The 16,486-nt window shown below is 39.0% G+C and overlaps 1 protein-coding gene across 1 annotated transcript in view; it reads left to right on the forward strand.

Annotated features, from left to right (window-relative positions):
• The window catches only part of SLC9C2 (solute carrier family 9 member C2 (putative)), an 82,740-nt gene that overhangs the window by 43,883 nt on the left and 22,371 nt on the right, over positions 1–16,486 (forward strand). Inside the window, exons 13-19 of the mRNA XM_047077317.1 lie at positions 1,452–1,549; positions 2,644–2,763; positions 3,950–4,148; positions 4,627–4,815; positions 8,329–8,478; positions 13,489–13,540; positions 15,957–16,105. Of these exons, the coding sequence (XP_046933273.1) occupies positions 1,452–1,549; positions 2,644–2,763; positions 3,950–4,148; positions 4,627–4,815; positions 8,329–8,478; positions 13,489–13,540; positions 15,957–16,105 (957 nt within the window). The remainder of the gene's footprint in view (positions 1–1,451; positions 1,550–2,643; positions 2,764–3,949; positions 4,149–4,626; positions 4,816–8,328; positions 8,479–13,488; positions 13,541–15,956; positions 16,106–16,486) is intronic.

Here is a 16,486-nt window from a genome sequence, read left to right on the forward strand (position 1 = left end):
CAAACCTTATAGGATGCAGCAAAAGCAGCTCTAAGAGGGAAATTTATAGTGACAGATGCCTACATTAAGAAAAAAGAAAGATCTCAAATAACCTAACTTTACACATCAGGAAAAGAAGAATTTGTTCTTTGGGCCCATTTTCATAAAGTTAGTAGGAAGAAGGAAATAATAAATATTTAAGCAGAAATAAATGAAATAGGACAAGAAAGACAACAGAAAAAAATCAATGAAACTGAGAGTTGCTTTTTTGTTTTGTTTTGTTTTGTTTTGTTTTTAAGATAAGCAACCTCACTGTAGTTTTGATTTTAGCCATTCATAACTCCTGTATATTCCAGCAACCTCACTCAGGGTATATGTCAGAAGGAAATGATAATAGGATCTCAAAGAGCTCTCTGGGCTGTCATGTTTCTTTCAGCATTATTTACAATAGCCAAGACATGAAAACAACCTAAGTGTCCATTGATGGATGAATAAAGAGAATGTTTATCTATCTATTATCTATTTATCTATATCTAATGGAATATTATTCAATCATAGAACAGAAGGAAATCCTGCCATTTGTGAATATATGAATGGACCTTGAAGGCATTATGCTATGTAAAATAGACAGAGAAAGACAAATAGTATATGATTTCACTTGTGTGTGGAATCTGAAAAAAAAAAAAAAAAAAAAAAAAAGCCAAACTCATAGAAACAGAGTGAAATGGTGGTTTCCAGGGCTGGAAGGTGGGGGAAATGAAGGAGGTGTTAAAATGTACACACTTTCAGTTATAAGATGAATAAGTTTTGGGGCTCTAATATACAGGATGGTGACTATACAATTCTGTATTACATACTTGAAAGTTGCTAAGAGAGTGGATCTTACATCACACACAGTCACACACACACAAGTTGTAATTATGTGAGGGATGGATGTGTTAACTAATCTTATTGTGGTAACCATTTTCTGCAATATGTATGCATGTGTCAAATCATTACATTGTGCACCTTAAACTTGTACAATATGTGTCAATTATATTGCAATAAACCTGGCAAAAGGGGGGAAAAAAGAACACAATTCACTTTTCTCTCCTGGTAGTTCCTTAAGAGGTTGAGATGATTAGTTAACCTTTGAATTAATACTTTGTACTATCCTGCTGTAGAAAGATGACACCGTGATACTATTTATATTACTGAGGAAAACTCTTTGAGTTGTGTAGATTTTGAGTTTCTGAAGCTAGGAAACTTTGTATCTTTTATTACATCCAGGATATTACTTTGCAAAAAAAGGAATATTTAGTAAATATTTAAATTGAATGGAATTTATTTCCTGCTACAGGAGATTTTTGGTAAAAGTATATTTTTCTATAATGAATGTAATAATAATAGTGAGGGCTATGTAAAGGTCAAGTAGAGTATATTACATTTATGTTTTGGTCCTTTGTAATATTTATTTAAAATTGTATGTTTAGAGTAGCTTTGAAAAACAGTGTAATGATGGAACCCTCAGTGTAGAGGCAGCCCGGATATTAATCGGTGCAACCAAAAGCTATTGCCCCATCCAAGGAAAGTAAGTGTAATATTTCTTAAATTGTTATTTTCAAAATCATATGGGTATATGGATAAATAAAATTTAAAAGCTGAGAGTTAAATATCCAGGTTGATCAATTTATCTCACCTATGCTCTTCTATCTGTCCATCCATCTATCTATCCATCCCCTTATTTTACTTGTTTACCTTTTTTTCCCCTGAAGGTTAATAACTTTGGTGACATTAGGAGATTCTGGAATAAGTGTAATTAGATAAGAGACTAGGGGAGCCATAAATGGAACTTATGTAGTTTCAGATACTGTTATGATTATCCCATCTTTCTATCATATTTGCTAAGTTACTGGGTAGGGTAGGTAGGGAAGCCTGGAGCCTGTCATTAGGCTGCTTCCTCACAGGTGGAGCAAGTCTTGAAGGAACTGACCCCACTGATGGAGTTAAATCTAGTGGGAAAAACTCAGGTGTTGAGAGATATGTCAATATCTGGTCACAGTCCTGGTACAAATTAGCTAATGGATGATCTAAGACAAAGCTTGTGGGGGCAACAACGATAGGAAATTCTGTCTGGGTGATAGTTAACATTTCAGGAGTCTGGTAACCTATCTGGGAGATCTAACATCAGTTCCTAAAGTTTGGAAAGGGTAGAGCCTTCAGGGCCTTGGGGAGGCTTGGGTTAGGCAACGCATGACAAAGGAGGGCTTGATTCTGGACCCCAAAAAATTGGTCTGGAGAAGCTTTAATTTTGTGCTACCTCAAGCCAAGCATGGTTCAATGAACAGAGGCAGGAAGAGTTTCCTGTACCGTGACCATGAGTGGGTAGGTGGATGGATACAGAGGCTCAGGATGGTGCATTTAAAAAATATTTTTAAGTTTATTTATTTATTTTGAGAGAGAGGGAGAGCACAAGCAGGGGAGGGGCAGAGAGAGAGGGAGACAGAGAATCCCAAGCAGGTTCTACACTGCCAGCCCAGAGCCCCACATGGGGCTCGAACACACAAACCATGAGATCATGACCTGAGCCAAAATCAACAGTTGGGTGCTTAACCAACTGAGCCACCCAGGTACCTCCAGCACTTGACTTTTATTATAACATATGTGTATATTTTTCTCTGTTAGATTCATGAGTATTTATGATGTTTCAACTTACATAAGAGCTAGAAGTTGGCTTATGAAGTTTAAAAACATGTTAACTTTTTTGGAATATCATAAAGATAAGGCACTTCTTATTCTATATGGGTAAGTATTATAAACCGTAATAGCAATAGACAAAAATATAACCTTTTCTACATTGTCAGCACTGATTACATTGATTTTCCTTATTAAGAAAAATCAACTAATAGTATGGTCAACTCTTACTGATTGAGTGGTGATGGAGCAGAGTTCTTGCTTCTCTTTCCCCACTCTGTTTTGGCAACTTTGCTGATATCTCTATTAGAGAGTAGGTAGGGAGAAGAATAAAAGAATGGTCACATTTGGACTCTTTAAGGGTTAACTGCCATGTCTAAAGGTCATATTACAAACTGGACTGCTTTCACATCCTTCTGGTATTCTTCTGGGTATAACAGTGATCAGGGGAGAGAAAGAACAAACTCATGGTCTGTAACTTCCTCTCAATTTCATCTGTGCCAAGGGGTGGCTCTGTTGATGTCCATTACTAGGAAAAACACAACATGGCCTTAATAATAGCTGTAACCAATTTACCAACAATAGCTGTAACCAAACTATCACAAGATACAGATTTCACTGAACTTGTGTAAAGTTTTCCCTTTAGTATATAAGTTGTGAACTTACATACTTTTTAGAGCAGGAAGGCAGGTTTTTCTGCTAACGAAAGATGTCAACATGAGAAATGCCAGAAATATTAATGCTACTAAATTTTAAGTGGGCATTGACATACATTTCATAACAAATTCTGATGATTAAAAATTTTTTTTCCATTAAGTTTGAAGAGAAATATAAGAAATTAAAATCCTAAGGTCTTGACATATATCCAGGTAACCTATTTTTGTTGGGCTCTACTTAGGATGGATTGAAAAGAAAAAAACAAAACGACATTATAATTACTGAATAAAATATTTTTTCCTATTCTTATTTTAAATGATGCTGATGTTTTTCTCTAAATTTATTTGTTTCTTGCTTTTGATGTCTGAATCTTTGCCTTGTTTCCTATGTACTATTATCTTTGATTTTAAAAAATGCTCCCCATCCTGATATAAATTAGTAAGAACTATATTTTTTATCTTTTTCTATTATGATTATTGTGTATAGAAAGTATGCTTTAGGTTTTTGCTTATTTATTTTATGTTTGTGTACTCTTCTTCAAGTTAATGTTAATGATTTGTTAAAACAAATGTTGAACTTCAGATCTTAATCGTTATATTTTTAAAGTGATCTAACATTGTATTTGATCTCTTTTTTTCAGAAATAATAAATTTCTGCTTTTTGTATATCACATTGTATTTTCAGAAGAATTTGAATATGCAGGACATGTTATAACATTAATATACATTTATCCCATGATAGTGCATCTATGGCCAATGGCAAGAGAGTTAAATGTGTCAGCACTTATGTCAATAAACTACTATTTTGTATTTTTATATATATTTCAATCAGCACTGAAGGTACTGTTTAAAATAGAAATGTATCCAATAAAAAGAATAATTCAGATATTTTTAATCTATTTTTGTCATATGCAAAAAATAAATAAGGGGATAAACCCAACTTGGTTTGCTAGGTCCTTGTCATAAGATGAGAACCATTTTTTAGGATAAATGCTTCAAAGATCATTTGTCAGCACCAGTGTTTTCATACTTTATTATTAATAGTATTGCAAAAACTCTGTTTACTGCTATTTTTAACTGCTTGTTTTTGGCACTTCAACTTCATTATAGATTATATTTTGAATCAAATTATAATTTCTGATGTTGGAGATTAAAAATAATTTTTCTGAAATTCTAAATGAATAACTTAAAACTCAACTTTTGGAATGTAACTCACTTGTAGTTGAGGATTTAACTGTTAATGTCAAAGATCCATCACTGTATACATCACTGTATAGGTGCTATGAAATAACATACATTCTCTTTGTTTTCCAAATAGATAATAATTTTGAAAAGGAAATATTTTCGTGAATATTGGAATACTTTGGACTTTTTTATCATGCTCCTTGGAATCATTGATATCTTTTGTATATACTTTGTCAAATTGAGACAAGACAATTTTGTTCTTATTCAGGTTACAGTAATACTAGGATATTTCAGAATACTTAGGTTTATTCCTCTCATCAAGGTAAAATGTCACATTTCTAAATATTGGGGGTTTTGTCCTACACTGTTTGTTAGATGTGTTAACAAACCTCATTATCTTGAAGGAAACAGAGAAGGAGCTCTCTTTACTTGGAACGCTGTCTCTACAGGTGTCTGTATGGTTCACTCTCTCATCTTCTCACAGAGGCTCCCCTGACCAGTCTGTGTAAAATGGCATCCTGCCTCCCCACCCCAGCCAGCTCTCCACCCCATGTTTCTGATGCTCTTGTACCTGCTGAAGGTTTAGCTTTTCCTCATAGCACTCATTGCCTTTGTACTGTATGTTGTGTGTACTCTCCACAAGGTAGGGATCTTCATTTTGGTCACTGATGTAACGTCCGGTTCTAGAATGGTACCTAGCATGTAGTGAGTTCTTAATAGATATTTGTTGAGTGAATGAATGAAAATGGTGGTGCCACTTAAAGCAGGGTGACCCAGAAACAAATTCTCCAAGCTTTAGTAAAATGTGCTCATAGATCCCTAACTGTAAAGAAGCACGAAAGTTATTTTCTCTGCAGCCCATGTCTATATAGCATACTGCCTATGGAATTTGATTTTACTGTGACCTTCAATCTCTGCAACAGATATTAGTCCTTCTTTCTATGCTTCTGGTTTTGATTCTGAAGGTAGATTTTCAGATTTCCAGTCTCAGCTCCTAAACCTCCCATCTTTCTTTCCAATGGAGTTGTCTTATACAGCTTTTAACTTGGGAGCTTTACCTTTTTATTTTTTAAATTAATTAATTAATTTTGAGAAAGAGAGAACAGGGGAGGAGCAGAGAGAGAGGGGGGGGGGAGAGAGAGAATCCCAAGTAGGCTCTGCACTTTGAGCATAGAGCCGGGCACAGGGCTCGATCCCACAAACCATGAACTCATGACCTGAGCGGAAATCAAGAGTTGGACACTTAACCGACTGAGCCACCCAGGCACCCCTTAACTTGGGAACTTTAGATGGTTTTGCTTGCCACTGTATTTTTTTTTTGAGTGGTTGAATTCTTATCCTGTCAAGTGAGTTTACTGGTATGTACTGAAGTTATAAAAGATTAATATTTTTTTTCAAAACCTGCTGTAAACCCTGGTGACAAAAGGCATTCATTAATCTCCTCCATGTAGTTCCCATTCTCCAAGAAATTTAGTAGTCCTCTTAAAGACAGAATTGTTTGAATGCTCAGACTTGCACTTGTAGACTTTATTTTCTATTCCTTCCTTGATTCTGTGTCAATGTTACCAAGCCTCGGCGTTCATAAGAGTTATTACACAGAGTTGTATATACAAAAGCTGCTTTAAGTGGTAATTTTGATTATTCATGATTTTTGCTCTATGACTGAGTTTAGAGCCAAGTGCCCACCTAAGGTATAACCCCACTGGAACACAGACTATTCTAGAAATCAGGATATGTAGCATGAGGCTAAGTCTTAAAATGGAAGGGAGAGGGGCGGCTGGGTGTGGTTCAGTCAGTTAAGCGTCCAACTTCAACTTAGGTTATGATCTCATGGTTCCTGAGTTCAGGGCCTGCGTCGGGCTCTGTGCTGACAGCTCAGAGCCTGGAGCCTGCTTCAGATTCTGTGTCTCCCTCTCTCTCCGTCCCTCCCCTGTTCACACTCTGTCTCGCTCTCTCAAAAATAAAATAAATGTTAAAAAATATTTTTTTAATGGAAGGGAGAGGTTTCCTTGTGTCATCCATTTTTATACAGTGACTGTATGCAGATGAAGGTAAAACAATCACCGTGGAAGTAATACTTTGTGGAAATGTCTCTCTGAGGGAAGTAAAGATTTAAAGATGTGTTATTGTACAAGTCAAATCTATCCAGAGTATGAACCAGTTGCTGCTTCTGTCCAGCACACTTGACAAATCTCAATGAAGTATATTTAAGGAATTAATATAATCAGGATCAACTTTTTCTCTTGAGCACTTACTATGTTCCAGGAAGCGTGCAAAGAACTGTACGTACGTGATCTAATTAAACGATTGCAATAACTCCGTGAAGTAGGTGTTACCACTATATAAAGTCAGGTGCTCTAATAGCCAGTCCTCAGCACAATGTGGCTTTCAAAAGAAACCTGTATTGGAAGGCTTGGAAGAATGATGGAGATTTTTACTTTAAATCCTCTTAGGAACAGCTCATGGGGGGATTAGTGCATCACAGAATGAAACTTTGTAAAAATCCTCTTCTATCTCTCCCTCTGCCCAAACTTACACAACTATCAGAGTGGCTAAAAGTGTCTTCTTTCTCTGCTCTTATAATTCCTTTGCTATGGTGTTCTTTTCTTCTTCTCATGTTCCTCCTTTGTTACTTGGTTCCTCACCATCTGCCCTGCAGTCTGATGTGACTCTCTCTGTAATTGACTGCATTCTTTTATTTTTTTATTTTTTTAAGTTTGTTTATTTTTGAGAGAGAGAGAGCATGCAAGTGGGGAGGAACAGAGAGGGAGAGAGAGAGAATCTGAAGCAGGCTCCAGGCTCTGAGCTTTCAGCACAGAACCTGACGTGGGGCTCGAGCTCACGAACCACGAGATCATGACCTGAGCCGAAGTTGTGCGCTCAATGGACTGAGCCCTCCAGGCGCCCCTTGACTGCATTGGTTTTTGAGGAGCAGCTCAGTTGGACTTTGGGTACTTAAGTATTATTATCCTCATCTTACAGATGAGGAGACTGAGTCCTCAAGGTTGCAAGTAACTTGCTGAAGGTCACAGAGCTGGTGAATAGTAGAGCTGGTCCTTGAGCCTAGGAAGGTTTATATTTAAAACCCCATTCTGTTCAGGGCACTTGGGTGGCTCACTCGGTTAAGCCTCTGACTTTGGCTCAGGTCACGATCTCACAGTTTGTGAGTTCGAGCCCTGTGTCAGGCTCTGTGCTGACAGCTTAGAGCCTGGAGCCTGCTTCGGATTCTGTGTCTCCCTCTCTCTCTGCCCCTCCCCAACTCATGCTCTGTCTCTCTCTCTCTCAAAAATAAATAAACATTAAAAACAAAACAAAAAAACACATTCTGTTCAATCACCACACTCTCTTGTTTCAGCTTGTGATTTGAGAAATTTAGAGCTGAGAAGTATCTTTAATACCTACTTTTCCTTATCTTGCAAGTTAAGAAACCAAGGGGCAGAGGGATGATTGATTTAGTCGGTGACTATCATGCAGGTTGGGAGACCGCTTGTCTCCTGAAATCTGGGGGTGTGGAGAATCGGGGGTAAAGGCAGTGGTGAGGACTTCCTTCACCAGGTATGCATTGACCTTTCATTCCTTTGAAGAGTGGCTCTTAAACTTGAGTGCGCATAGGTAGACTCACCTGGAGAACTGGTTAGGACAGATTTCTGAGCCCAGCCCCAGAGTTTCTGGTTCAGAGGGTCTAAAGGAAGGCCTGAGAATTTGCATTTCTGACAAGACTCTGGGTAGTGCCCGCTGCTCCCTCAGATGACACTTTGAGAACGCCTACCGTGGAGGGTGCTTTTCCTCATCAAATGTTCAGGCTTTTTTTTTTTTTTTCTCTTCACTGTTCCAGATAATAATACCACTACTGATAAATATTGTCGATGTACAGATCAAAAAGCGCCTCCACTTGATGTATAGTATTACAAAAGGTTATGTCAAAAGTCAAGAGGATACCAAATTTTTAATAAAACAAATTTCCAGCCGAGAATCAATATATCAGGTGAGAGACAAGCCCTGGTCACTTGGGAAAACAATCGTTTGGGTGTATTCATGTCTTTTAACACTACTTCTGCATGTATTTACATTTTTTTTTTAGCTTATTTATTTTTTGAGAGAGAGAGGGAGCTGAGGAGGGCAGAGGGAGAGAGAGAATCTCAAGCAGGCTCCACACTGACAGTGTAGAGCCCAATGCAGGGCTCGAACTCACAAGCCTTGAGATCATGACCTGAGCCAAAATCAAGAGGCAGAAGCTTAACCGACTGAGCCACCGGGGTGTTCCTACTTCTATAAGTGTTTGACCCAATGGATAAATTGTAGCAAGTAAAGGGCCATTCGATGGTTTATTACATTATCCGAGGTGCTGAGGTGCCACAGAGAACAGTCTTTGCTCTTTACCTTTCAGGTATCTTTATCAAGCTCATTTATGATCTTCATAGAAGACAATCTATCTCTTTGTTTTTATTTTCTGAATGCAGACTTGAGATCCGTCTGTCTTTGTAACCCTCTCTGAAAGGTAGGGCAAGTTGGAAAAGGCTTCCTGCAGGAATCAAAACTCGAATGAGCCTTCAAAGAAAGGGTAGGTCTAAAGTGGGGAGGAAGAGAGAGGGCAAGAGAACAAAGATTTGACAGTGAAAGCTGGAAATGCTGGTGCCGAGAAGTGGCCGAGTTGTGGTATGTATGTACGTATGTAATTGTTCAAGACCTTCCTTATTTGCAGGCAGTGTGACGTAAGTACCAAGTGGGAGACGAGGACATAAGCATACTAGGAACTTGAAGATGCAGTGAATCACCTGCTAACTAGGTTCCCTCATGCCAGGCCGTCTGTCCCAGGCCCCTCTGCAATTCATAGAGTAATGTTCCTAAAGGACTATTTCAAGTTTCATATGTGACTTTCTGCTTTAAGAGTATTCAGTGGCGCTCTGCATGGCCCAAAGGGTAAGGTCTTTGAATCGAAATATGTATGTGTGTGTGTGTGTGTGTGTATATATATATATATATATATATATATATATATATATATATATGTACATGGGTGTGGGTGTGGGTGTAGAGAAGAGAGAACACAGAAAAGATGGTAAAAAATCATCATCATAATTTTACAACTTGAAAATAATAAAATGTGAGAAATGCAAGCATCCCTCCCTGCGCCCCACTTCCCAGAGACAGCCCTGTACTAACCGTTCTCGTGTTAATTCCTCTACTGCTTGCCACGATAATTTTAATAATATGCACATGTATTTAACTCTTGATTCATTATCTCTAAACAGACTTTATTGACTCTCTGCCGTGAAGTATAAGGAGATTAAGACATTGCTTTAGCCTTTTATTTTTCTCCCTGTCTTAAATTTTTGGAGCCATTATTTTTACAGAGAAAAGGTTTATAAAATTTACATTCTATTCTGTAAGTATAATTAAGTCTTCATTCTTTTCAAAAAATGACTCCATACATGGAAAACCAAAAAAACAACCTTTACTTTGTTATAATTATTTATAAATATTATTCACTGTAGAAACTACCATTGGATTCAACCCATAACAAAGGAAATATGATCAATATCATTAAACATCTACTACTTAAAAGATACTCTTTTGAGTGAAACAGTCAAATGGTTAATTAAAAAAAATTTTTTTAACTATCTTCCTGTTTTCTTTTGCTTATGGATTCCTTAGCCACTCTTTCTGGAGTCCCATGCGAGCCTCCTTTTTGCTTTCCTTTCATCATGCTAGATTATGTCCATAAGTAATTTTTTCCATAGGTGATGTATGGGCTTCAGTATGCAAAAACCTTTGTATTTTGCTCTTAGCATTATGGACTCCAAAGCTATTTTCTTGAAGATATCGCCATCCGTCTTTAGCATTGCTGGTACAAGTCTGACTTTACTTGTGCTTTTGTAGGTGACTTTTTTCTCTTCGTTTAGAGGCTTCTGGGATTTTCTCCTTGGAGTTCTGAAATTTCACCAGAATGTGTCTAGATGTAATTAAAAAAAAAAGTTATTGAGGTGCCTGGCTGCTGGCTCAGTCGGAAGAGCACGTGACTCTTGATCTCGGGGTTGTGAGTTGGAGCCCCATGCTGGGTGTAGAGATCACTTAAAATTTTTTTAAAGTAAAAAAATAAAAATAAATGTAAAAACGTGATCCCACACAGCACTTGGTGGAGTTTTCATAATTAGAAGATTGCCATCTTCCTTCCATCACCTCTTTGATTGTTCCCTCCCCTGTTTCTATTTTCTCCTTCAGCAAACTTAAAATTTATTTAAAAGATTAATTTAAGTTTTTTTTCTTTTTCGAAAGAGAGAGTGTGAGCAGGGAGAGGAGCAGAAGGAGAGAAAGGGAATCTCAAGCAGGCTCCATCCTCAGCGTGGAGCCCTACACCAGGCTCGATCCCACAACCCTGGGGTCATGACCTGAGCTGAAATCAAGAGTCAGACGTTCAACCGACTGAGCCACCCAGGTGCCCACCACACTTTTAAACACAGTTTTGAATTTCTGGATTTAGTCCTTGTTTCATGTTTTCTCATAACTTCCTACTCTTTCCTCTTTGCAGTGAGAACCCCCCACCCAGCTTGATTTTCCATGTTCCGAATTTAGTCTGTAGCTATGTTTATTCTGCTATTCAGCCCATCTATTACATTCTCTTTCTTTTCTTGACTGAATGCTTACTTATCTCCACGTACTGTGATTGCTTCTTCTCATTGAAACTAGTTCCCTTATTTTTTTTAAACAAATGTGATATTCCCTTGAATCTCTTTATTTAAATTTTGTTGTTGCTGTTGTTTCCTGTAGTAGTTCTCCTTCGTTGAGGTTCATTCTTATATTTGTCATGCTTGGTGCTTGTCTTTCATTCTGTTTTCCTCTGCCCAGTGTTTGGTGACTTTTGGTAGTATTTTCTCATCCTAAGTGAGACTCTTGATTTGTAACCTGACAATGAATTTAAATCCTAATTACTGAGGACCTAGATCTAATGATCTGTGTGTGTACATAAAATCAGGGATGGCCTGGGGGTTACGTCTTCTGCTTGTTGTGCCTAATTTTTTGTGATGACTGTTATTTACCTCAGGCCCTCAGCCAATAAAGAGAGGCTTTTTCTGAATGAAATTCAGGAGAGGAAAATAGGCTGTGAAGATACCTACCTTAATATTTTAATTTTAATTTCTAAAATACATAAAAAGATTGGTTGTTAAATATCTTCAGAATTTAAGATTTTCTTTTATAATCAGGGAACACTCTAGAATAGCTGAATTTTAGCAAGGCATCTAACATCTTTCATGACATCTTTATAGATAAGCTAGAGAACAATTATCTAGATTTATCAAAGAATTATTGATCATTGGATCAAATGTGCAATAGAATCCTACCTTGTTGATTTACTTCGAATATTAGATAAGACAATTAAAAGAACTATGGAAAGTCTAGATTGATCTATAATAGAAAGAAGATAGAGCTCTTCATAGGAGAAAAGATTTCAGAAACAGGAATAGGAGAGAAGAAAAACAGCTGCCGGTGGTGGGAGGTAATGCGTTTTGAGGAGTTGGGGAGAAGGCAGAGATTTGGGGGCCGTGGCCTCGAAGTGTAAGAGATGAAACAAATTCTCCTTTGGAATTTTTAAAGGCGACCTCAGTACAGATTTAAATATTTTTTGAGATATTTAGGTATCAAACTCGTGTGTATTCTGAAAGTGTTGCGGTTCAAAAACTGACCAGTGACAGCTCACGTTTAGAGGAGTCACATGTGCCCAGCCTTAAGTGATTATATTCTATTTGTAGGTAGGCGTCGGTTCCTATGCTGTCTCGTGCAGGTCATTCTCTGGCATTTTTACAGAGTTGCTATGGAGCCAGTTTGGTTTGAAGGGGGTTGTGCACCTGTGCAAGCAGGGTGGGACCACGGTTTGTGGGTGCCAGCTATTAATTTGGCACCTTCCCAATATTGATTCAATGTTTTCAAGTGAGAAGAAACAACCTAATAAAAATTGTATACCTCGTTCTTATATTCAAAATGAGAGATTTCTTACATGTGATTTTTCTAAACCAAAACAACAACAACAACCATGAAACTTAACTTCAGCTACTTAAACTTTATAATAAGCCAGTAAATAGCACCGTGTTAGCTACTGTTCCCTGTAAATAGCACTATGCCACATGTTATTTGGGCACAGAGTTTCAGTCATCTATGCCTGACAGTCCTGGGGAATTGTCAGTTGTGTGGTCCTGGGGCTGTTGTGTGGCCAAGTGCAAGCTCCAGAAAGATTAAAGGTGGAGAATAAGCTCCACGAAGAGCAGTAGCCGGGACATGGCAGGCATTTGACCAAGACCTATTGTGTGATTGAACAGAGCTTCACCATGGTTAACCCTTGGAGTAGAGCTATTTCCTAGGTATGTCAGGAGTTCTCTGTAGGAAACATCAACTAACAAAAGCCATAGTTTCTCATTATTCTACTTGGTCTTGTGCTCCTGATAGACAGGCTGCCCAAACAGCTGCTCAGTTGGCTATCCCAAACCGGAGTGCTATCTGTGAGAATTCTCCTTGGTGCAGAGTGGAATACACGCCAAGCTTTCCTGGGGCACCTGGGTGGCTCAGTCACTTAAGCATCTGACTCTTGATTTCCGCTCAGGTCGTGATCTCTCGGTTTGTGAGTTTGAGCCCCACGTCAGACTTTGTGCTGCCAGTGCTGAGCCTGCTTGGGATTCTCTCTCTCTCCCTCTCTCTCTCTCTGCCCTCTCCCCACTTGCGCTCTCTCTCTCTCTCTCTCTCTCAAAAATAAATAAACATTTAAACACACTAATCTTTTCTGCGAAATGCTAGGTCCAGTAGCTATGTAAGCTACTGACTGCATTGTATTTGTTGTAATATGAGGAGGAGCATGGGGAGAGCGGCAGACTTGGCACAGAGGGAAGACTTGAGCTAAACATCTTCCCCAAGTCACAAACTAAGTGGGATTTCTTCTTCTCAGATTTTAAAGGCAGACACGCACTTGGCATAATAAGAAATTAATGTCTTTCTTAACTTATTACAGAAATTATATGAAATTTTGGAAACCAACAAACGAGATGCCATCAAAGAACTAGGTAAGTAGTTGGAGTATCTGATTTCCTGAAATCACACACTATTATCCCATAATTTAGCCACGGGAAGCCAAGTTCATACTCATCTTCGATTACTCATTTATTCATCCAGTGAGCATTTACTGAATGCAGGCAGTAGGCCAGGTATGCCAAAAATGCAGAGCCAGGCGGAAGGTATGAGAATATCAATAGATAATTGCAGAAAGTTAGAGAAGGTCTTGTACTGGCCATGGGAGTGTAGAGGAAAGAATGAAGGGTGTGGAGAGTGGATTAAGATGGCAGATTCCTTAAGGCTGTCAGAAAAAGACACAAGGCGATTACATTTGACAAAGGGTGTTTTGTTTTGTTTTACTTTGCTTACAAGCATACTCAGGAATGCAGGGCTACAATCTCTTGACATTTCTAGTCTCTCTGCTTGAGTTGAAGCACACAGCAGGAGCCCTAGGGTTTTATACAAAGCTTCTTGGGTCTGCTCTCCTCATAAGGGGCTGTGGGGCAGGCTGTGAGTGTGTGCCAAAGTATCTGGGAGAGAGCCCTGGCATATAGTAGGTTCTTGATAAATGGATGTTACTATAAAAGAGATGAAGTAAAATCACTTTGTATTCATAGCAACATTGTAAGATGCCAAATGGATTTATGAGGATCATACTTTCCAAATCAAAATTAGAAGAACATGGCCTAATGAATGGCATTTTGAATTTGGAGACAATAGGTCAGAATATTTCGGCACTGTCTCAGATAACCCAGGACCCATTGTTGCCTTTACATATAGAGATAGATTTTTATTTCTGTGCTTTTATTTACTTATTTTTTAATGTTTATTTTTGAGAGATACAGCATGAGCGGGGGAGGGGCAGAAAAAGAGGGAGACACAGAATCCGAAGCAGGCTCTAGGCTCTGAGCTGTCAACACAGAGCCCGATGTGGGGCTCAAACCCACGAACCACGAGATCATGACCTGAGCCAAAGTTGGACGCTTAACCGACTGAGCCACCCAGGTGCCCCTATTTCTGTGCTTTTAAAGATTAGGGGTGTAGGAGCTGCTATCTCATATTATGCTTTAGATTCATATGGAATATTACAAGGTTTTCTTGATTCAGTCCTGTAAAAGGGAATGCCTGTTCCCACATGGTTACTGCAACTGATTATTGAATGCTAATTATGTCAGGAACTGTGTTATCAGCTTTATGTGCATTATCTCATTTAATCCTTGTAATTACTCCAAGAGGCAAATACTATTACTGTCTTCACTTTATAGATAATGAAGCTGAGGTTTAGAAAGTTTAATGCGCCTCAAGGCATGTGGGTGGTAAGTGCTGAGCTAGATCTCGAGCCCAGGTGCACCTGACACTGAAATCTGTTCGTGATCACGCTATCCTTCATTTTAGCGGCCAGCTCATCGCCGTTCAAAAAAAAGTTTGAGTAGCAACCTTGGGTGGCTCAGGGGATTAAGAGTCTGACTCTTAATTTCAGCTCAGGTCATGATCTCACCGCTCGGGAGTTCCAGCCCTGTGTCAGATTCCACGCTGACAGCACAGAGCCAGCTTGGGATTCTCTGTCTAACACCCTCTCTGCCCTTCCCCAACTCATGCATGCGCACTCTCTCTCTCTCTCTCTCTCTCTCAAAAAAATATACATAAACTTAAAAAAAAAGTTTGAGTACCTTCCAGATGTCAGGCATTAAAAAAAATTTTTTTTATGTTTATTTTTGAGAGAGAGAGAGAGGGAGAGAGAGTGGGGTAGGGGCAGAGAGAGAGAGGGAGACACAGAATCCAAAGTAGGCTCCAGGCTCTGAGCTGTCAGCACAGAGCCCGATACAGGGCTCAAACTCACGGACTGTGAGGTCATGACTTGAGCCGAAATCCGATGCTTAACTGACTGAACCACTCAGGCGCCCGGGATGTCAGGCATTTTGCTTAATGTCAGGATGACAAAGATGAAAGAGACGCTGTTTTCGCCATGTCTTCCAGTCCAGGTCATGACTTCCTGTGTTCATTAAAGAGGAAAAGCTATGCCATTTGATCTCAGAAATCTCCACCAGCTGAAGCCAGGGGTCTCTTTCATGAAGCCATTTATGCGTTCACCCAACAAAAGTTATATGATGTGAAGGATCAAATAAGTAAGGACCAAAATCCCACACTGTAGTAGATTCCATAATGGAGATATGTAGGACATGCCATGGGAATAAAGAGGAGAGAGTGATTCTCTCCTAGCTGGTGGGGGACGCCAGTTTTCAATGTTCTCATCCATGAAATGCAGATTGAAAATAGCTCTAGTCCTACCGGCCTCGCATGTTCTGTATGAAGCAGGAATAAAAGGATATTGTGTAAGCACTTTGGAAATTACAAACTATTACACACATATTAGTTATTATTGTGGTTATGGCATTGTATGCTTACTGACAGTTTCATTTGCTTCAGGACTCATAGAGCACGAGGGTCGTGATGTTGTCATTGCTTTGAAGACTAGGCAGGCAATCCGGAACGTGATTGCTAAAGCTCTGAAAAACCTCACCTTCCTTTGGTCAAGAGGCATTATTGATAAACATGAGGGCATCGAGATGAATAAGGTAATAAAGCAATTATCCACGTTGCTTGATTCCATGAGCCCAACACCCGAGGCTGCATTGTTACTTGAGCAGAATGTAAGGAGTGAGGGAGATTAAATCGGGTGTTAGCTGTAATTTGCCTGGAGCCTTTGTTAATGCCAGTGGCAGTTAGTGCCAGTGCTACCTGGTATACACCATGTCAAAACTATTTGGTTGCAAGTAACAGAAACCAACTTGAGCTAGACCTTGCCAAGAAATGGGGCTGGGGGGTTTATTATAAAGACATAAGAGAGCCTAACCAAACCCATGGTAGCCAGACCATATGGCCATGCCTGAGGAAGGGACCTGACTGTGGACCTGGAAAGCTTTCCGGGTTCTCCATTTCCTGTGATGGTTGCCCTC

The sequence above is a fragment of the Lynx rufus genome, unplaced genomic scaffold (genome assembly GCF_022079265.1).
Source record: "Lynx rufus isolate CCGP_SWC_20201006 ecotype Redwood Valley unplaced genomic scaffold, mLynRuf1.p SCAF_15, whole genome shotgun sequence".
Lineage (NCBI taxonomy): Eukaryota > Metazoa > Chordata > Mammalia > Carnivora > Felidae > Lynx > Lynx rufus.